The sequence below is a fragment of the Camelus ferus genome, chromosome 10, assembly GCF_009834535.1.
Source record: "Camelus ferus isolate YT-003-E chromosome 10, BCGSAC_Cfer_1.0, whole genome shotgun sequence".
Taxonomy (NCBI): Eukaryota; Metazoa; Chordata; class Mammalia; order Artiodactyla; family Camelidae; genus Camelus; species Camelus ferus.
Window position 1 is genome coordinate 34,200,099 of NC_045705.1, and position 22,288 is coordinate 34,222,386.

At 51.9% G+C, this 22,288-nt stretch overlaps 1 protein-coding gene and 1 long non-coding RNA gene across 3 annotated transcripts in view; one reads left to right on the forward strand and one right to left on the reverse strand.

Annotated features, from left to right (window-relative positions):
• Window positions 1-242: 242 nt before the first annotated feature.
• DTX4 (deltex E3 ubiquitin ligase 4) overlaps window positions 243-22,288 on the forward strand; it is a 32,518-nt gene continuing 10,472 nt past the window's right edge. For both annotated transcript variants that reach the window (XM_032488730.1, XM_032488731.1), the window contains exons 1-7: window positions 243-484; window positions 8,497-9,220; window positions 15,372-15,433; window positions 15,808-15,969; window positions 17,736-17,797; window positions 18,713-18,865; window positions 21,035-21,196. In XM_032488730.1, coding sequence (XP_032344621.1) covers window positions 274-484; window positions 8,497-9,220; window positions 15,372-15,433; window positions 15,808-15,969; window positions 17,736-17,797; window positions 18,713-18,865; window positions 21,035-21,196 — 1,536 coding nt within the window. In that variant the 5' untranslated portion in view covers window positions 243-273. The remainder of the gene's footprint in view (window positions 485-8,496; window positions 9,221-15,371; window positions 15,434-15,807; window positions 15,970-17,735; window positions 17,798-18,712; window positions 18,866-21,034; window positions 21,197-22,288) is intronic.
• LOC116666389 lies at window positions 7,764-11,251 on the reverse strand. Its single transcript, XR_004323209.1, has 3 exons — window positions 10,943-11,251; window positions 10,542-10,638; window positions 7,764-8,011 (listed from the first exon to the last, which is right to left on the reverse strand). It is a non-coding gene; the product is annotated as an uncharacterized LOC116666389 (long non-coding RNA).

Genomic DNA, 22,288 nt, shown 5'->3' on the forward strand with positions numbered 1-22,288 from the left:
GCGGCAGCGGCGGACCCCGGCGGCGCGCGGTCGGAGGCAGGCGGCCCCGGTCTCCGGGCCCCGGTGGATGCGCGGCTGGGGAGCGGCCCATGGGCCGGAGCTGAGGCTGCCCGGGGCGTCGGGGCGCGGGGCGGGGGGCGCGGTCGAGGCCCGGAGGCGGCGGCGCAGGAGGAAGCGGAGGAGGGCGGGCGCGCCGGGCCCGGGAGGCAGGCAGCGCATCGCCGCCGCCGCCGCCGCCGCCGCCGCCGCCGCCGCCGCAGCCCCGGGCTCGCCATGCTCCTGGCCTCGGCCGTGGTGGTCTGGGAATGGCTGAACGAGCACGGCCGCTGGCGTCCCTACAGCCCGGCCGTGAGCCACCACATCGAGGCGGTGGTCCGCGCCGGCCCCCGCGCCGGGGGCAGCGTGGTGCTGGGCCAGGTGGACAGCCGTCTCGCGCCCTACATCATTGACCTGCAGTCCATGAACCAGTTTCGCCAGGACACCGGTGAGCCGGCCGCCCCTGCCCGCCCGCGCCACCTCCCCTCCCTGCCCGAGACCTCCTGCCCCGCGAGCCCACCCGGGCCCACCCAGTCCGCACCTCCCTACAGTGGTGTCACCAAGAGGTGGTGGTGGAGGGGGGCGCTTTACTCCCCATGATCCTCTTAAGATACCCCTGCAATAAACGTCAGTGGTTTGGATATGCAAACCGAGCTTGAAGCCGGCCCCTAAGAAACCCCCCTCACGTCCCCTTTTAAGCGCTCGGTGGCTCCAAGTCATCTCTTGTAGAAATTCTGGGGCCGCCCCAGCCCACAAGCAGTCCTAGCTGCTGGGAAAGGCTTCCTACTCTCACTCCTCACACATCACATGGGCTGACCCTGTTTTGCCTCTGGCACCCGTGGGCCCGCCACACGTCCTCCTGGTCACCCACCTCACTGCCTCCGCCCCTCCTGCCTCCTGCGTGGGATGCCTTCCCACAGCTGCATCCTGGGAGTGGGAACTGGGGGGAGGAAGAAGGGATTCCCGGGACGCTTCAGCTGTGGTATAGTACAAAAAGGGATGGGCCTTCCTGGGAGGAGAGACAGAGCTGGGGGATTCCAGGGCAGGAAACGCCCTGGTGGCTGTGGCATTGGTGGGTGCCTCTGCTTGGGCACTCCAAGTGCTGAAGCAACAGGCCAGAGCAGATGGAGAGAGGAGGGGGAGGGACTCAGCTTCGGAATGCCTGGCAGGGAAGCCACTCCTTTGTCCGCGATGAAGAGGCGGAGGCGGATTCCTAAGGAGAAACTGTCCCCAAGCTTCCTCCTCAAATGGTCCCCTGGGGGGGGGGGCACTAAACTCCTGTCTTTTCATGAGAATCAAGTCGCCACTGTGGCCACCACAATCCCACTTCCCAGCTGGCTGGGCTTTCCAGGTCAGAGCAAGGAATAGAGCCCTCAGGTTGGAGGTCAGGGTGGCAGGTCATTGGCAGGGCAGAGCAGATGCATCTCTGCTTGGCCCAGGGAGCCCAGGGTTAATTGACCTGGGACAAGTCTGTCTCTCCAGTAGTCTCTTCACGGAGGTGGGGCGTTGTTTCTGGAATTTTGGCTGGGCTTTCCCAAGAGTGTGACTGGAGAGGCCTGGAGAGGCAGGTGTGGAGAGGAGGGACCAGAGAGGATGACTGGAGAGTCCCAGAGGGTCAGAGAACAGCTGTTTGAGCCCGGCATCTCCGCCTCCTTGGAAAGCCCCCACATCCTGTGGGCTAATTAGGATTGTCATGGGAAAGGGGTATCTTTCCACATTCGTGTCCCCATCTTTGGTCATAACTCCCAGCAACCTTTTTGCCAAGGACTTTGCAGACACTTGGCCGATTGAGTAAAGATTTCTGCGGAAAGGATTCCAGAAGAGTTAGCATCTGGAGGGGCTTAAACCTTGGTGGGAAAGAGAGGGAGGTGGAGCTGAGAGAGACAGGGAGGAGATGGGACTAAAAAAGGAATGTGGGGAGATTGAGAAAGAGGATTAAGTGTGGCCGAGGGGGGAAGGGGATAAGGTAACTGTAATTTTAGATAGACCTCCTCCAGGAGGTGAGAGCGGAGGCATCAGATTGTGTGGAGGGGAGCCTAGCCCTGCAGGTGGGACCAGAAAGACTAACAGTCAAGACACACACAGGGGATTCCAGTCCTGCTCAGAATAAATGGGCAGGTATTAACTTTTCTGTTTCATTTGAAATCTCAGCAGTATATGGAAAGGCTCCTCGGTGACCTAAAGTTCCCAGCCTTGTCCCACATTTGGGAAGCGGGAATGTTTAATTGGGGTTTAGCGGTGTCTGAGGTGGGCATAGGACCTAGGAAGGGTCTTGGACTGAAGGGCTCTTTCGACAGATAATGAAGTGCTGGAGAAACCTGGGTTGGAAGACGGACTGCTACCTTCCCCCAGGTCTGATCACTCTTTCCTGAGGACTGGCTGACCACTGCCTGCTGGTCAGCAGTTAAGCCAGAGGCTGGGACTCATCATATTTTACACCAGGCTGGCCCTCGATCATTTAAGAAACTACCCCAGGATGTGTTTTGCCTTCTTGCCTGTCTCTTGAGGCATGTGATTCAGACTGCTTTGGTTCCATCCACAGGCCAACGTGTACTGAGCGCCTCCGTCCTTAGTGCCAGGCCCCGGCTGGGTGCGGAAGGCACTGGGCTGAATTCCCAGGAATGCTGGGTCTGTCAGGGAGCTTGTCAAAGTAGAATAGAATCTCTGGGTCTCTGGGCCTGGAAAGCCCCCTCCTCTCCCTTTTCCACCAACAGACACACAGTTCCTCTCAATATAGCCCATTGATGAGGCCATGACAGGGTAGGAACTTTAAACCACGGGCTCCCAGGCAACCTCGGCCAAGCCCTGGCAATGTTTAATTAAATTACCCTCCGTCCCCAAGCCACAGTTTGAAGCTGGGAACCAAAAACATCCCCATAAACAAAGAAGAGCTGTAAGTCCCCTGCCCAGAGGCGATTCCTCTCTCTTTTTGTTGCCTCCTCTATGTGGGGACATTTCCTGACATGGGAGCATAGTTTTTTCAGAAGTTGTCTGCCCTGCTGCCCAGTAAGTCCTCAGACTCTGCACTCCCCTGGGCTCAGAGTTCATCCAGCCTGTCTTTGGGGAGATGGCTGGGAGGTTGCAGGTCTCCTTTGCCTGCCTCTGTGCGCCCTGGGCCCTTCTCCTTTTCCAGACCGTCTCTGAGTCTGAGTATATTTGCATCCTATGCTGGTCTCCTCTAGACATTCTGGGCTAGAGAATGGGGAAGAGACAGGGCGAGATAGAGGTGACTGGGTCTTGGCCATTTCCAAAAGCCTTAGTTGGGACCTCTCCGCCCACGATCGTTTACTTTGACTGGGCTGACCTGTTTGTCTCGTGGGGCAGTGGCTGGAGCGCTGTACTTTCCCATCGCTTTCCCCCATATCTTCCAATGCACCTGATCACTGCCATTTTCAGGGCCCCGCAGCAGGATGCGGGGAGACCCGGACTGGCTGTGGGAGACATGACTAGGCTCTCACTTTAGACTCATTGACCTACTTGGTGACCTTGAGCAAGTCCCTTGACTGCTCAGCCCTCATTCTCCTTTGTAGAATGAAGAGCAGCCTTAAGGCTCCTTCTGGCTCCTTTCCTCCCATCATGCAGATGGGCAGGTGAATGGGTTTGGCCCCTGCACCCGTGATGATGCTAATTAGAAATGACATGGTGTGAGGGAGGGTTCTTTCCAGCTCAGAGTTTTCTGTGCAGTTGTTCCCTCTTTTATGTCTTCAACGCAGTGAAAAGAATCAGAGGGAGAGTAATTAAAGGGTTTGACAGAAGCAGATTTCTAGTGCCCCCCTCTGATAGTACTCTGACCCTGTGTGAACACTGGAGTAGTGGGGGCAAATGTCATGACCACACCATAGCTACAGTGAGAAGGATGCACCAATCACATTGCACACATTATCTGGCTTAATCCTCAGTCCTCTTATGAAGGACCCATTGTTCTCATTTCATAGGAAAGAAAGCAAGTTGAAAAAGATGAAGTTGCTCCAAGTTTTACAGCTAATCAGTGGCAGAGCTGAGACTCTGAATCGAGTACCCTTTGTTCGATGAACACTTATGGACCACCTGCTCCATGCAGGCACTGCTCCAGGCATGTGGGATATAGCAGTAGTAAACCATCCAAGACTTTGCCTTCATGGAACATTCTAGGAGGGGTGCAAGGTGCTGGTAAGAGAGGCCTGGGGTTTCCCAGGAACGCAGTGCTGCGTGGACATGGGTGAAATGCCCTGGAGACGTAGGGTCGTGCCTGGAAGGTGTTAACCCTCGTTTCCCAGGAGCCCGAGCAACTTGGGTGTTTGGGATGTAGGTGTCTGAGTTGCTGGGAACATTTTTTTCTCTTTCTCTTTCTTCCTTCTTAGTCTGTGAAACCCTTTATCCCTGGTCCTTGGGTCTCTGCCCCATAGGAGCAAATGGATTTCCTCAGATCATCTAGCTCAGCATCCTGATTATATAAAGATCCAGAACTGGCCCATACCAGATGGAGTGGCCTCTAAAAATAAGCAAAGAATATACTCCCACCATCTCTCTTGTCCCACAACTTCTTTGGTTCTGGTTTTTAACTAACCCTCTAGGGCTGAACAAAACTCAACATCTTTCCCTTCTAAAAACCAGCTCTTCCTCTGGACGCCGCCTCTGCTTGTGAGATGGTGTCACCATTTTACCACCTGCTGGTGGTCAAAGCCTCAGGAGTCTATGACTCATTTTGTCATTCTTTTTGGACGCCCAGCATTTACAGGCACATAGAAGTTGAAACTTGAGTGTGAGCGATAAACACTGCGATTGTTTGCATGCAGATCCCCGGCCCCAACCCGTGGAGACGCTGGCCCTTAGTTCTGGGGGGTGTTACCGATCCGTCGTCCCCCAGGAGATTCAGAAGCAGGTGATCCTGGAACCTCACTTGGAAAGCCTTCAGCCACTCACGGTCACGTCCTACCCATTACCTCTCTGTAGAGTCCCTCCAGGCTGCCATCTGCTTTTTATTTTTGCAGCCAACACCCCCGTTACTTCTTACGTGGAACTAATTAACAGAGCAGCTCTGGTCTCCACACTTCTCTGCGTCACAGACCTCACTGGTTCCTCATTGCCTACAAATAAAACCCATCACATCCTGGCGTTCCGGACCATCTCTGCCTTGGCTCTAATACCCCTTTCTGGGTTTACCTCCCTCTATGTCGCTGTTTGCCTCTACTCCTGCCAAATAGATGTACCATTTATTCTCATACGTTCCCTCTGACCCACACCCCAACAATTCACCAGGTCTCTTCGACTGAGACGCCCTCCTTGATCATTTTCACCTGTTGAAATTCTCCTTTGCCATTCAGGTCCTGTGCTCTTTGTCATCCATTACTTGAAATGTTCTCCAAATCATTATTCATTTATTTAGTCGAAATTTTATTGAGCCCCTGGGACATGCCAGGCATGGGGGGGATACCACTGTGAGCGAACTCCTGGATACCCACACTCGTGGGATTGGGAGCCTGGTGAGGTAAACAGACATTCATCAAATGAATCACACAAATAAATGTGTAACTGCAAATCAAGATAAGCGCTAGTAAAAAAGGAAAAAAAAAAAAAAAGGAATGGAAACTGGACCTGGTCTGGCAGCCCAGAGAGATCTCCTTGAGGGCATGAGCTGAAATCTGAAGGGTGAGCAGTCAAGAGTATGCCAGGGTGTTTAGGGGGAGGGACCAGCCTTGTGAAAAGGCCCAGAGAAGAGAAGAGGCAGTGGGGAGAGACTGCGGGAGGCCAGTGGGGCAGAAATGTGGGCAGAGGGTATTAGGGCGGGAGGAGGCCACAGAGGTTGTGGGTGGAGAGGCTCTCGGTCTTGACCTAAGGGGGAAGTTCTGGAAGGGATTTAAGCATGGTGCAGATGTGGTCAGATTCCTGCCAACACTGCATTTGTTTGACTCCCTTCTTGTGACATAATACACTTCATAGCTAGGCATTCCCACACTTGCCTTGTTTTAGACTGTAAGCTACTTAAGAAGGGCCTGAATCTGCCTTCCCCACAGCAGCCGATGCATCCTGAGCAATATGGGATAAATGATTAAATGCCTTCAACCTGGCTCGTTTATGGAGCCTTCATTCCTGCCGGCCCTGCAGTAGGCATTAGAGTCCAAAGAACTCTTTGGCGGTGTGTCTGCCTCCACCAGGGCCCTGGCATGAACAGGGACACTGGTGCCCATCAGGCGTAAGCAGCTGTGTACCCAGACTTCTCGAGGGTGGGCCCCGGACTGGGAGAGTGTCTCATGAAGCGGATGGCGTTTGGCAGAGGACCTGAGCGGTCAGAAAATTTTAGTAGCTAAAAATAGCAAAGGAGGGCATTTCGATAGATGGGACCTGGCGAATAGTAGGCGTGGGGGTAGTCAGGGAACTCTGAAGGATGGCAAAAAAGAGGCATCTGCCCAGGGCAGAGAGGAGGGTAATTCTGGAAAGGTGTGTTAGAAGCAGGGGATAGTTTCCAGACATTCTGGGCCAACAGTGCGGCATATCTGGGACTGATGACACTATTGTGAAAAATGCCTTTAAAGCACGTTTATGAGAATCAGTCAACTGCATTGGCCCTGCCACCCTGGAGAGAATATAAAATCGTGCCATTTAAGTTCTCTAAACTTAATTTCCTTGTCTTTAAAAGTTGTTTCATAGGATTGCCATATGGGATAGGTGAAGGTTCTAAGTAACAAAGATTGTGCAAATAGGAGTTATATATAAATTCTCCCTCCCTTTCTCTCTCTCTCTCTCTCTCTCTCTCTCTCTCTCTCTCTCTCTCTCACACCCCACTGTATCCTCTGGACTAAACTTTCCCTATGACTTCTCCATCCCACTTAGACATAAAATAAAAAATAAATGACAATAATAATCACCAGCTTTTACTGAGTCCTTGCCATGGGACAGGTATTACTTTAGTGCTTTATTAATCCTCAAATCCACACTTTGAACCTGTCTGTCTGGGACCCAGACAGATGAGGCAACTGAGGCTTAGCCACACCTCTGCTTTCGGATCCAAAGCCTGTGCCCTTTGTTCCCCAATGAGCTGGCTCCGTACAGCAGGCAGTGGAGGCAAACCCTGAGCCTACTGGCCACGCTTCCTTCCTTCCGCAGTCCTCCCCTCCTGCCCCCCCCCCCATGGCCCCCAGCAGAGCGCCTGGTACTGAATAAGGGATTGTTCTGTTTCTCCCTCTTGCCTCTGAATGTTGATGTTTGGGGTCATTAAGGGGCTTGGAGATGGGTTGAGGGGCGGGTTATGACCTGGCAAAGGCCTGAATAGTCATTGTTCCTTTTCATCCCCCCTTGAATGGGATTTTGTCCCCCATCTTGGTGTCTCCTTGTGGATTGGAGGAGGGGGTGGGTCAGAGGCCAGAGAAGGGGAGCCTTTTCCCACCACTTTGATGGATAGGGCTTAAGCTGACAGATGCAGAGATTCCAGCATCCTTGGAGCTCTCCCCGGGCCTCCCTACCCTGCCTTAAACCAAGCAGCTTCAGTCTTGATCTTAATACCCATGAAATGAACCCTGGTTGGGCACAGGTCTGAATTCAGGTTTGGGGTGGGTAGGGGAGGAAGAGGCAACAGTTACAGGCTTAGGTTTCCCTGCCAGTCCTGCACATTTATTTCTGCCATATTCCCCTGTAATAACCTTGATCTCTTCCCTGCCCCCATCCCCCTCGACTGCCCCAGACTGTAAAAATTGAGACAATCCTATCTTTAGGAAAGTTTGAGCTTCTTGAGAGAAAGACGTTAGATAAATAGAAAGTTATTCTTACGATCATTATTGTAGTTGTTGATGTAAGATTCCGTGCTGGACAATATGAGCAAGCTCTCACAGCCTGAGCTTTTATTTTTATTTTTTTAACCATACACATAAAAGTACAGAGAGCCAGCTCAATGGCCACCACCCCTGGGCAGCCTCCCTGGGGAGGGGCAGAGTCTTCCTCTGTCCTCTAGGCTTCTCTGACACTGCGCTCTTAACCTCCATAGCCATGCGGGCCGAGGCATCTAGAGAGTCAAGGAAGAAGGGAAATGATACTCATGAGCCTTTAGTGCATAATACAAAGCACATGAGAGATTCAGGGCCTGGCACAAACAAATACATAATTGTTGAATGAGTGAATCATACTTAAATTTCACAAAAACTCTACAAAGGAGTTTTTATTCCGTTTCTCAGGGGAGAAAAGAAGGTTATGAGGATCTATATTAAGTAAGCAAATTTGGCTGCAAACCCAGGTGTCCCGACCCCAAACCAGTAAGTGCTCTCTTTGGTACCCTGCACTGTGGCCCACATCCTTCCCCTCAAAGATCAGCTGCTTCCACCGTCCTGTGACTGCAGACTTGAAAACGCAGGAACGAGTCTCCTTCAAAGCTGGCACCTCACTTGTCAGCCCCGCACGCAGTAGGACTCGTTTAGGATTTGTCTGTTACTGTAACACGATTTAGTTTCATCCCTCGCTGACCCTGACCCTCTCCCCTGTGCCCTCTGGCAGGGACCCTCCGCCCAGTTCGCCGCAACTACTACGACCCCAGCTCGGCCCCCGGGAAGGGCGTGGTGTGGGAGTGGGAGAACGACAACGGTTCCTGGACGCCCTACGACATGGAAGTGGGCATCACCATCCAGCACGCCTACGAGAAGCAGCACCCCTGGATCGACCTCACTTCCATCGGCTTCAGCTACGTCATTGACTTCAGCACCATGGGCCAGATCAACCGGCAGACCCAGCGCCAGCGCCGCGTCCGCCGGCGGCTGGATCTCATCTACCCCATGGTCACCGGCACCTTGCCGAAGGCCCAGTCCTGGCCGGCCAGCCCCGGGGCGGCCGCCGCGCCCCCCGCCCCGCCCTGCTCCTGCCCGCAGTGCGTCCTGGTGATGAGCGTCAAGGCTGCGGTGGCCAACGGCAGCGCGGGACCCCTGCACCCCTCAGCGGCCCGCAAGAACGTGGCCCCGCCTGGAGGGGCCAAGGTGCCCCCACCGCCCGGCCCTGGGGCCAGGCCACTGGAGAGCACAGGCACCTTCCGAGGCCCGGTGAAGACGGTCCCATCGCAGGCCGTCCGGCGACAAGCCTCGAGCGCGCTGGCCGGGGCGACGGCGGGCGCTCCTGCCAGCCCCCCCGGAGCCAACGGGAAGACCGGAAGGGTGGCCCTGGCGACCTTGAATCGGACCAACCTGCAGCGACTGGCCATCGCCCAGTCCCGGGTGCTGATCGCCTCTGGGTAGGTGCTGCCGTGGCTGCCTCTGAGCATCCACTGATCACGGGCATAAGATGAAGAAGGGGCTGCGGACACTAGCTCCTCCACACCTTCTCCTGAGCCCCTGGCTGCACGTGGAAGGCGGCATGATGTGGTGGATAAGGGAGGGTTTGGTCTGTGGGGTGTGACAGACCTGGATTCCAATGGACACTTTGCCCCTTACTAGCCGTGGGATTGGGGCAGATCCCCAGCATCACAGAGCCCTAGCTTCCTCATCTCTAAATGCCGGCAGTTAACATTCACGTTAGGGTTGAGGTGGAAATTAAAGGGGACTACACTTATTAAGGAATAACCGGCGACAGTCATGGGCTCCCACCATGCTCTGCGTTTGGGGCTTTATCACTTTATGTGTCCTTACAAGAAGTCTACGAAGTAGGCGTTTTGATCCCATTTTGCCCATGAAGAAATGGGAGGTTCCCTGGCTTGCTCAAGGAAGGGCACATAGCTAACCATGGGCAGAGATGCAGGTTCAAACGTTAAGAAGTCTGAGCCCGGCCTCCGACCCCACCACTCTGCTTCGCTAACAAGCACAGAGCATGGTGTGCAGCATACAGTAGGTGCCAAGTAAGAGTTAGTCCCTGTCCTCTGGTCTCCCTGGAAGCTGGAATGGTGACTCCAGATTGGAATCATAGCCCCTATTTAGTGAGTCCTTACTGCGCGCCAGGCCTTTGCCATGCATTGTCTCAGTCATTCCTGTGACAACTTGGGGGTGTTGTAGGTTCTGTTACCGCTGCTTTTTATGATCTTTTGGTCTTCCTGATTGTACAGTGGGAGAGACGGGGGTCCACATGGTGCCCGCAGCCTCTGCCTGCCAGCCCCTGACTTCTTGCAAGATTGGCCTCTCACTTCTGTCCAATCTTCCTCTCCTCCAGAGGAGCCTGGCCATGCCTGCAGCCCAAGCCCCAGACGTTCGGGATGGTTTAGAGTTAGGCTGGACGCCAGAGCATGAAGGTCAGGCTGCCCAGAGGAAGGTGTCTGCACATAGGAGCTCAGCACAAGAAGGAGAGCATCATCTCATTCCCCTACATAGCGACGCACGTGCCAGGCACCAGCACTCAGCTCGGAATGAACTCCCCCCGAAGAGCCGCACAGCTCACGTGTTACAAAGTGGGGGCTGGAGCCCAAGCTTTGGTCTCCTAGTCCACTGCTCTCTGGGCTAAGCCCAGCTCCTCGTTGTCTGCGAAGGCAATTTATAAATGGTCAGATGCTAGTCAGATGCCTGGGCTTTTCACATGACTTCCTGTGAACCTGCAGAAGCATTTGGTGGAGAGGAAGGGGTACCTACAAAACGCCGCTGCTCAGTATCTCCGCGCTGTCCTACAGCAGCATCCTGCAGCCTCTGATGAGTTCCAGGGTGACTGCTGGCCTGGCAGGGGGGGCTCCTGCAGTGGGGAAGAACACGGCCTTTAGAACCTGACTGCCTGGGCTTGAACCCAAATTCCTGGCTAACTTGAGGGCGAGTTTGTTTGTTTTAATTGAAGTCTTGTCAGTTTACAGTGTTGTGTCAGTTTCTGGTGTGCAACATCATGTTTCAGTCATCCATATACATGCATATATTCCTTTACTTGGGGGCAAGTTTTGCATCCTTTGTCTTCAGTTTACTCATCTGTACAAGGGAGACAGTCATAGTACCTTGCTTACAGGGTTTGTCATGAGGATTAAGTGAAGTATTCAGTGTAGACTTACCCCAGTGCTTGGCATATGAGAGTCCGGTCAGTATTAGCTGCTATGATGGTGATGATGCCGATGACGAACAGCCTCTGTGGAATGTGCACTCTGGGTTGCTGAATTGAAGTCAAAGCTGAGCAGAACAGCCCACTTCATTTCTGGTGCCCTTGACAAAAGCCAAGTGACCTCATGCCATTATTGAGGGAAAGAAACACCAGATCACTTTAAATCTCAATAAGGGAGCCGGCCGCTCTTTATCTCTCTTCTCTAGTCCCTCTGCCTGCCAGTAGAATCAGAGCGAGAGAATAGGGCGGAGGTCTGGGCAGTGCAATTTCAAAAGGGCTATAGAAACAAGTTGTTTTTTTCTCTGCTCTGTTTCCCTGACAAGGGAGGCCCCTCCCTACCACTCTCTGTCATCCAGCCCTCTCCTTTTCACCTCTGCCCGCCTCCATCACCCACACTACCATCTTCTCCTCCAGTCTTTCTTGGCCATTTAATTGGCGTGTTTATTCCCTTTGTCTGAGGCTGCCATCGACCTTCTGTCGTAGAATGGCCCCTTCCCCCTCCTCTCTCTGCCCGTGACCTCTTCCAGCAACTTTCCCACGGAAAAAAGGAAGACCAGGGAGGGCGGGAGAGGTGGGATGGAGAGAAGGGTTTAGGGGGAACAAAAGATCCTGTGAATTATTCAGATACACAAGCAGGGGGTTTCTAAAGAGGAGAGGGGAACTGTGCCTCGGAGGGGAGGGCGGGAGTCGCCCCTCTGGTCCTCTCTTCCAGAATTGTGGCTCCTCTATCTCCAACGAGACCTCAGTTGCTGGAGAGACAAGACCATTGTTCTGCTGACAGTTCCTGGGTTTGCTCATGACTCCTAGAAAAATACTGCTTCTCACCATGGTATCTACCAAGCTATTCTCCCATCATCAACATCCCTTACCCCCTAGCAACCTTGCCAGCTCTTCTCTTTCTCAGTTGTATATTTTAGAGGCAGAAATTAAAACTCACACACTCCATCACTGGGAACTGCCCAGTAGCATGGGGGCGGTGGAGGGGGGTGTCTGCTGATTGGCCAACAAGTGGTTGAGCTGAGTTGCCTGCTTTTGGGTTGCTGATTTCTAGAAAAAGGGCTCAGGCACATATAATTGGGTCCCCAACAGGGTGTAACCAGCATGGACCCCATAGGCGAGTCTCCCTGGCTTTCATTTTAACCAGTAGCAGTGGGAGAAAGGCGATCAGGAGTTGCCATTTCAATAGTCTGCCTGGCACTCAACTTTATATTTTAATAAAACACTTAAAATCCTCAAGAATCTCAGAAAACTGGAATATTAAACAGGAAAAGGCTTTAATCAAGCCCAGCTCCCTCTTACTGTTGGGAAACAAAAATGTAAACAATCACCCAAATTTGCATAAGGCTTAGCTATTTACAAAGTGTTCAACCCAGATGCTAAATCCTCACAGGGACCCCAGGGGACAGAGCGTTAGGGTGCCCTGTTTACTGCTGCGGTAACCCAGATATGGTCATGGGTTGCAGAGAGAGGCCTGGTTCTCCCAAAGGCACCAAGTCTATGCAGAGCTGGGCTAGAAGGCAGAGTTCTTGGCCCCTGTGCTGGGCCCCTTCCACTGGACCTGTCTGTATTCCATAAGCAAATATCCTCTCTTCCCCAAACCCTGCTGCCACCATCCAGAGCCTACTGAAAAGCCCTTCCACCATGTTGTCCCTTTCCTGGCATGACAGGGACACCCTCCTCTCCCACAGTATTCAGAGGCAGACCCTCCCTTTCTCCAGGCCTTGCCCCCAACCCCGAGTCCTTGGCTGCCTGGGGTGTGTGCTGTGAGGATTGGACTATTTCCTGGTTAACCAGATTGGGTGTGGAAACCTGCCAGTCCAGTTTGTGGGAACAAAGGTGGCTTTTGTCACCCAGATCACAGCTAGTATCAGCCGAAGTAGGGGCCTGGGAGACGCTGAAGGGGAAAGGCAGGTGCGGGGCTGGGCAGCACGCGCTGCCCCCTGGTGGGGAGCCGGGGAACAGGTGCGGAGAGAGGATCCTTCACTCCCAGCCTCCCCGGAGGCCAGGAGGAGAATCAGCCTCCCTTGGGGAACCCAGGGTGGATACTGCGCCTTGGGTCACAAGGTACTGGGGTGGGAAATCATCAGGAAGTCTCTCTGGAATCTTCTAACCCAAGAATCTCACAGATAAGTTTTACAGATAAGGAAATTCAGGCTCAGAAAAGTTAATGGACGTTGTGAGGAGTTACTGGCGGGACTAGGACTTAAACCTGGTTTTTCTTACTCTTCCTCCATTATACCAAGCCTGGCCCTGTCGGGAAGGTTGCAGAGTCCGGAATCAAGTCTGTGCCTCTTTTTCTTGGTGACTTTCCTTTGTGTTGAATTCAGCCTTTCCCTCCTCCATCAGGATTTGATTTATCCTGGGGAGAGTTTCAGAGGAAAAGTTGCCTTTGGTGGCCCGTTGAGACCCAAACACTCCCACATCTGTTATTTCCACATCCTTCCCACAAGCCTGGTGCACAAAACATTATCCCCGGGAAGGGACAGAGGCCCCCGAAGATCCAGCATGGCCAGGCACGCACCCATCCTTCCGGGCATGATGGGAACAGACAGACTCACTGCTCAGCCTTGAGGTCCTGTTCCAGCTCTCCCCTCTGAGTTTTGAGTTTATTCCCGACCCTTGGAGTGGCATGTTTTCTGTCTGCAGCCTGGGGTGTTAGAAATATTACGTAGACACAAGAGCACAGCATAGTGAGTGGCTAAGCAGTGGGCTCTGGATCCAGGTTTCCTGGGTTCAAATCCTTAGCTGTGTCATCTTCATCAAAGTTGCTTAACCTCTCTGTGCTTCAATTGCCTTGCTTACTAAAATGGAGTTAACAATAATAGCACGTCTTGTGTAGGTTATTGGAAGGTTTAGATGGATGTATAAAATATATTCTGAGTTAGAACTGCTCTAATCTTCTAAGCAATTATAACACATGGATGAAGGGCAGTGGGCTGTCTTGTTCACTTTTGGGTCCCTGGAATCTAGCAAAGTATCTAATGCAAAGTAGGGCTCACTATGAATGGATGAACAAACAAATAATAATAGTAACAATAATTAATAATAATAACAATAATAATAAACACATGCTCTTTCCCTTCCCCCCTACTTTTCCCAGCACCACCCTTCCACCATAGCAGAACTGCTGACTTCTCAGGCTGTCTGGCTCCTGGAGTCATCTGTGGCCCAGCCCATCACACTCTCCAAGCCTACATCCCCCCCTCTGAACCCAGCTGTGGAAACCAGGGTGGCGGGGTGGGGGGAGGGGCAGGACCTAGCCCCTAGCCCCATATTTTTCTAATCAGCCTGGTGGGAGGTCCCGACTTTCCCAGGCGGCTGTGCTGCCTTCTATACAGGCTGATTCGAGTTCCCCAGGGGAGAAGGACAGAAAAGGGAGGAGGCTTTGCCTGAAATTTATATGTCTCAGGGAAAAGGAGAAGTGGCAGCTGTTAGGGCCGTGGTTTCCAGATGCTGGACTGGGGATCGCCTGCATCTGTATGCTCTCAGCAGAAGCTTGTAAATGTGCGGATTCTCGTGTCCCACCGACGGAGCCTCTGATTCAGGGAGGGGCTCTACCTTTTCAAAAGCTTCTGAGGTACCTGTTATGTCCACCCAGGTTTGAACTTGCTTCTTTGTTTTTTACATTCTTCAACAAATAGTCATTGAATGCCTACTAGTGTCAGGCTTGGAGTGGAACAGACAAAGATATTTGCCCTTGTAGAGCTGAGATTTGATGATGGGCGATAAGAAGCAACAGCTTATTTGAAAAGATCGTAAGTTCCACGGGGGGAGAAAAAGAAAAAAAAAAAAAGACCAGGGTAAGAGCACTTGGTGGGGATGTCCCAGGGTGGGATGGAAGGGTGGGTAGCAATATTAAACAAGGTGCTCTCTAGAACATCCCTGAGAAGGTAACATTTGAGCCAAGACTGAAGAAGTTGGAGGAGGGAGCCAAGCAGGTATCTGGTGGAAAAGCATTTCAGGCAGAGGGAACAGCATATGCAAAGGCTCAGAGGCAGGAGTGTCCCTGGCAGGTAGAAGGAACAGCTACAACACAGTTAAGAGGTGAGTCACATCAGGGGAGGCCAGAGAGCTGGGGGGTCAGGGTGGGGGTGTTGGCAGCTCCCACAGGGCTGTTTAGACCCTGCTAGGACTTTGAGGGACTGAGAAGCTGGTCTGAGTTTTGAGGTTCTGGGTTCTGAGTGGAGGAGTGACATGGTCTGACAGGTCTGAAAGGATCACCTCTGGCTGCTTGGCTCAGAACTTATGGCATCTTTAATAGGGATAAGTCATTCCTGTAAGGAAGGGGAACCGCTCATTGAGTGAAGTTTCAGGATTCCCAGCACCGGCCCATTTTGTCCCACTTGTCCAAATAATGATGCATCTGCTCTTTCCTTCCCCAGGGTCCCCACCGTCCCAGTGAAGAACCTCAGTGGGTCCAGCCCTGTCAATCCTGCTTTGGCAGGTAAGAGAAGCCCTGGGCTGAAGGTAGGGAAAAAAAAAAAAAAAAAGAAAGAAAGAAAGAAAGCAATGAAATAGGTGGTAAGCATTTGGTAAAAGGGAGAGAATTCGGATGTTGATGAAGACAGACGAGGATTTGAGAAGCTGGGTTGGAAGGGCAGGAAGAGTTTGGGGAGAACTGACTGTGAAAAGCAAAGCTTGCTGTGGAAGGTGAGTGAATGGAGATGTTTCCGGGAAAAGGAGAGGCTAAGGGGAGAATCCATGAGTTAAGAGAATGCTGGTGAAACGGAGGCGAGCAGGCTCCTGCAAGAGGGAGGGTCTGGAGGTGTTGGGGGCTGACTCTTCAGTTCCTCCTCCCTCGTGTCCTTGTCCTTCCAGGAATCACTGGGATCCTCATGAGCGCTGCGGGGCTGCCGGTGTGTCTCACCAGGCCACCAAAGCTGGTCCTCCACCCGCCCCCCGTCAGCAAGAGCGAAATAAAATCCATCCCAGGGGTTTCCAACACAAGCCGCAAGACCACCAAAAAACAAGCCAAGAAAGGTATCTGCCTCCTTATCTAAAGGGGTCCTGGGGGGTCCCAGACCTCGCTCCCAGTCCTGGCTCTGCCTCCAGGTCAGACCCATGACTTGACCCTCTGTGCCTTAATATTAACCTGCAAAGTGTGCCTAACTAGTACCTGTTCTGATGATCACACCAAAATGAACTGGGTATGGATCAGACAGAAACGCCTTGAGAAATATAAAAATGCAGCGCAAACATACAGAAACATAAAAATAGGAGTGGGGCACAGATAAATTACGTTAGAGACAAAGATCACTCGGGCACTGGAACCAAAAGAGACTGGATTCAAAGCCTAACTTTGTCACTAGCAAGTCATGTGATCCCTGACAGTGTTTCTCACCTTTACAATGGGGTGAAAAATACTGCTCACAGTGGGTACCCGGCAGGTAAGTCCTGGAAAGCATCCATGCCATCTGGGAAGTAGCCACTGTCCTTGCGTCCCTTTGGAGCCTCCAGACACTCTGGCCACTCGAAGCCCCCTTCAGGACTTCCTTCCTACCTGCCCACAGTCCCACCAAGGGGTCAATGCCTGCGCCTACCTGGGCACCAAAGAGCCCACCTCCGCTCTGTGGCTGGTCTTTCTGGTCGCTGGTATTGGCTGTTAAATGCTTTGACCATCACCCCAAGCCCCCACCCTGTAAACTCGTTGTGAAGTTTCAGTGGGATCACATGTACATGGTAACTTAGCTCACGGCCCGGCCAGGCACAGGCTCTCAGTTAACAGGAGCTTAATTCTTAGAAGAGAAACAGGGCAGTGGGCAGGAAGGAACTGCCTCCACGCTTTTGGCTGCTGCGAGATCCATGTCCTCAAACCCTTGTCCTGGTTTTCCAGTCTCTCAGGCGTTGCTCTGCTTAAATGAACTTGCTCGACCTGCTCCTCGTCTCATAGGAAATGACAGGGTTTTGCGCTGTCCGCTCTTCTTGTTATTATTAATAGCACATATTGGACTCTTACAGACAAAGTGCTGGAGAGCTGTCCGTCCATTAGCTCATTTAATTGTCAAAGCAGCCCTCTGAGTAGGTGCAATTGTTTCCCGCATCTTCTAGGTGAGAAAACAGAAGCTTAGGGAGTTTCCCAAAGAGGCACTGACCCTTTCTCATTCTTTGCCTCCTTGTGAGGCTGTAGCACCCCATCCCTGCCTTCAGGCTGAGCTGCCTTCAGGAGGTCCAGTCCGCCCTTCAAAATTCCAGCATCGTTGCACCTGTCAGGATGCCCCTCAGAGCATCACCTTTTCCCTGGTGCTGGGCTACATCTGCTGGCAGTGACTGTGCCATCAACAGCCAAGAAGGAGCATCCTGAAAGCTATGGCCATAACTTCCCGGTTCCCCATTAAAATGACAGTACGTGGCAGATCGAGGTAGTACTTAGCACATTGTAAAGGGAATACGGTAAGCCTACCGAATGTTGCCAAGTGTGTAACAGTTTGCAGAGTCCTTTCATCTCACTGCATCGATTATGTGGAAAAGAAGCCCACTCAAGCTATGTCGATCAAAAAGTGGGTTTGCTGGGAAGTGATTGCAGGAAATAAAGGCAGATGTGAACACCTACCCCCCTCCTCAGACCCCTTCTCTCCATCTTCTGCCCCTGTGTTCTTTTTCTTAAATCCGAAGTGCAGAATGAATTCCTCCCTTTTTCTGCTTTAAGCCTGGCTGATAACTCCCTGCTGTCTAGCATGCCCAGCTTGACAAGGCTGTGGGACCTGCATCTCTGTCTTGGGGGCCCACTGATCATCCTGTCTCCACAGGTAAAACCCCAGAAGAAGTGCTGAAGAAGTATCTGCAGAAAGTCCGGCACCCTCCAGACGAGGTGAGTGCAGGGGAAGCGGGGAGGAGAGGGGTCCACCTTCTCCGTCACTCATGCATCTCCTCTGCCAGTTTCCTGCAGGATGTGGCAGGAGCTCCTTTCTGAGTCCTGACTGGTGCAGAGCTGGTCAGAGCAGGTGCCTGGGCTCCCAGGTTCATAGTCCTGAGCTACAGCTGCCACTTAACCTCTCCCACCTCCCCGCTCAGCAAAGAGGTGACTGATTCTAAACTGCCTTAACGTGAGAGTCTGAATTTAAGAAAAACAGTATGATCAGTTACAGGAACTGATCTTAAAATGGGTTTGATGTTGATCAGTGGCTCTCAACCGGAAATGATTTTGCAGGGCTGGAGGGGAGAGGGAATGCTACTGGTATCCAGTAGGCAAAGGCCGGGGATGCTGCCGAACACCCTGCAGTGCCCAGGAGTGCCCAGGACAGCACACAGAGCAAAGAATTAGCCTGCCCGAAGAGTCAGTGGTGCCAAGGCTGAGAAATCCTGTAGTAGACTTATTTAAATAGCAGCCTCTCCAGTACACTTCAGTGCCTTTACAAATGTTCTGCTTAAATAAAACTTGCCAGTGGGTCTATCAGCAAGCATTTGTTTCCTCCACAAGCCACTGACGTATACCAGGAAACGACAGTCAGACTCCCCAGGGAGATTGTAATTTTGTTGGCCAGCCTAAATTAACACCTACCACCATCAGAAATTATTTCAGGAATTTCTCTGTTGTGCAAAGCAAGACAAAACTATATTTAGATTCCCAAAGGCACGTTTACCCTGGTTTGTGGGCTTTCTAGTGGAGGAGCCGTAACAGCTCACCTGACCTCTGGGATCACGCGGGAGCCACGTGGAGATGCTTTGGCCTCCCAGGCTGGGTGACGACTGATGGCCTCTTTGCTCTGTCCCCTCCTATCCTCAGGACTGCACCATCTGCATGGAGCGCCTCACAGCCCCCTCGGGCTACAAGGGCCCACAGCCAACGGTCAAGCCTGACCTGGTGGGCAAGCTGTCCAGATGCGGCCACATCTACCACATCTACTGCCTGGTCGCCATGTACAACAACGGTAACAAGGTCCGTGCCGGCCCGTGCCGGCCCTTGGCGCTGCCCGCCCCCATGCTGGGCCCGGGGGAACAAGAGCTCGGGGGCCTTTTGGGGGGTGCACTTAGCTGATCTGGCGGGGGGGGTCTTAGAGGCACCCAGGGCAGCAGAAGTGATGATCTTGGCTGTCCTCAGCAGAATCAGTTTTCCACAAGTTTATTATGTTGGCAAAATCAGTCTTTACCTTCCTTTTGGGCTCTGCTACCCAACTCCCCTCAGTGTCTACACTGGGTGGTGGCCTGAGAGGTGTAGACTTCTGTCCCTGAGAGTCCTGAGAGGAGTGGCCCATGACAGTGGGCCCGTGGTAAGTGTCCACTCCTACTGGCATAGATGGAGTTCCCAAACACCCTTCCTTCCCCCAGGGCTGGTGATCTTCAGTTACAGTTCATTTTCTTTGAACAATTCCAGAGCACCTTTGATTGCCCCTCCGAAAGCGCTGGAGGGTTTTTAGCCAAAGGATAACTGGAAGTCTCTTCCCATCCGCTGTTGGAGGAGGGAAGGCTGTCTGCGGGGCTCGCTTGTCCACCAGGGCCTGTGGGGTGGTGCTCCCCACTGGAGCTATTTTCCAAGAACCTAGGAGTGTCCTTAAACTCTCTCCTTAAAACGCCTGAGCTTTGTCTAAGCCTTTGACTTTTCTCATGTCCTTTCCGATGCCTGGAATAACCTTCACTCCCCATCTGCGTGAATTCGAATTCTACTCATTTCTCCAGGCCCCGCTTGGATTGCATCCGAGCCTGAGATTTTTGTGATATCCTCCAACCTCTTACTCATCCAAAAAATATCTGGCCTTCAGGGGCTGCTCTTGTTGTGGGAAAGAGTAAAGGCAAGAGAGGCAGCGGACCCAAGCTCGAACCCCGGCTTCATAGCCAAATGACCTTGGACAAGATTTTCAGCCTCTCTGAGATTCCATCTTCCATCTGGAAAATGAGATGAAGCAACCCCCACTTTACAGGGCACTATTATCGTTACTATTCAAAGTGGTACCTAATTGTATCATAGCTGCGTTGTTTTCCTTCATCTCTATGTGGCCCTATGATTGAAATACCCATAGTGCCGACCTTGGGCTCTTTCTCTGTCTCAGAGACCACGTGCTCAATAATTGATGGACCCTGCATCTCTGTCTCCCCTGCTCACTTAAGGATTTTATCAGGACTTTGCATTTTAAGAGGTTATTTTGGGTTTAAAGGGGTTTCTTAGCACATTCATTCCCTTTTCGACAACTGTATTCAAGACTAACCTAGTAGCTTTGCATTTATTTCCATGGTGCTTCAAAAACATTGAAGACACTATCCTTTATTCTCTTTTGCCCTAATGAATCTTTTGAAGCATGCATTTCTTATTTTCTTTACACAGAAGAGGGGAGAAAAGGGCCCAGAGAGAATTGGAATGACTCATCCAAGGTCACGAAGCAAGTTAAGGCCAGAGCAGAGAGCGGGACCCTGGTGTCTATCTCCCAAGCCTTGGATTCCCATCCTTTGATCATATGAAGTAACCTCTGTTGCCCTGAATCCATCTGTTCCTTTAAATGAGTAGAGCTTAAATTGAAATGTCCTTAAATAGCCCCGCAGAGGATGCCAGTCTTCCCTGAGGAGACACAGATGTCCTGGAGAGCTCTGGTCCCAGCTGTGTGATAGCGCTTTTTACACATATCATTCCCTGCCCACTCACGCTTTCCTTTTCCTCACTCCCTTTCTTTTGTGAGCCTGGGGATAGGATTTACTGTCCAGACTCCCCACCCTGGCTCTTCTCCCACCTCTCCAAGCAACACCTTACCAGGTCCTGCTACCAAGCCATGACCCCTCCATCACTGTCTCCAGAGTCTCCCACTTTCCCCCCCAACAGAACCCTGAGGTGCAGAGCAGAGCCTGGTCTCCTTCTCAAGGATGTGGTCTCTCTCACATGTCCCTTAGCACAGAGCATGGGGCTGTTGTGGAATTTTCCTTCTGTCGCTTTGGAGAAAGCTTCAGCTTTCATGGCCGAGGTAGCCAGGCAGGCGGGCAGCTAGGTTTAGGTGCATTTACTGGTTTAGGTGCATTTTGTCCCCCACCTCCGCCCTGTGTCTCTGGTACCTTTTGGGGTCAGGTGGTGAGGTCCTTACCCAAACTGTTTCCCACACTAGTCACTCCTGCCTTGTCTCTTCAGGATGGGAGTTTGCAGTGTCCAACCTGTAAGACCATTTATGGGGTGAAGACAGGTACCCAGCCTCCAGGGAAGATGGAGTACCACCTCATCCCCCACTCCCTGCCTGGCCACCCGGACTGCAAAACCATCCGGATCATCTACAGCATTCCGCCCGGCATTCAGGTGAGCCCGTCCTTAGGTCCTTAGCCACTGGCGTCTATCGTTTTAAGTTGAAAGGTTCGCAGGTAAATGTCTTTAGTCCATTCAGGCTGCTGCAACAAAACACCACAGGCTGGGTGACTTTTAAACAACAGAACTTTATTTCTTAAAGTTCTGGAGGCTGAGAAGTTCAAGACCCAGGTGTTAGGAGATTCAGTGTCTGGTGACAGCGCTCTTCCTGGTTCATAGACCAACTATTCACTGTGTCCTCACAGGGCAGAAGGGGTGAGGGAGCCTCCCTCAGAATTAGAGATACTAATTCTGTTCATGATGGTTTCACTTTCATGACCTAATCACCTCCCAAAGCCCCCCTAATACCATCACAGTGGGGATTAAGTGTCAACATGTTAGTTTGGGGGGAACCCAAGCTTTCAATCTATAGCATTCCACCCATGGCTTTCCAAAATTCATATCCTTCCTGCACAGAGTATATACATTCCATCCCTAGAGTTCTAGAATCTTTCTTTTTTTTTTTTTAATTGAGGTGGAGTTGATTTACAATGTTGTTTTTGTTTCTGGTGATTGAGATATATATGTATATATACTATTTTTCATAAAAAGCTATTACAAGAAATTGAACATAGTTTGCTGTGCTGTATAGTAGGTCCTTGTTGTTTATTTTGTATATAGTAATTAGTATCTGCAAATCCCAAACTCCTAATTTAGCGCACCCCACCCTTTCCCCTTTGGTAACCATGAGTTTGTTTTCTATGTCTGCCAGAAGTCTTAACTCATTCCAACATCCACTTTAAGGTCTAAGTCCGAAGTCTTTTCCAAATATCATCCAAATCAGATATGGGTGAGACTCAAGGTATGATTCATGCCAGGGTGAATCCGGGAAGCCACACCAGTGGTAGAGCCTCACCAGACTCCGAATCAGCTAACACCTTGATCTCGCACTTCCCAGCCTCGAGAACTGTGAAGAATAAATGCCTGTTGTTTAAAAGCCACCTAGTTTGTGGTATTTTGTTAGAGCAGCCTGAGCTGCTAAGATGATGTTATGCTATGAAAAAATCCCCTTCCCACTCTAGTCCCCCACGTACCCAGCCTCACCCT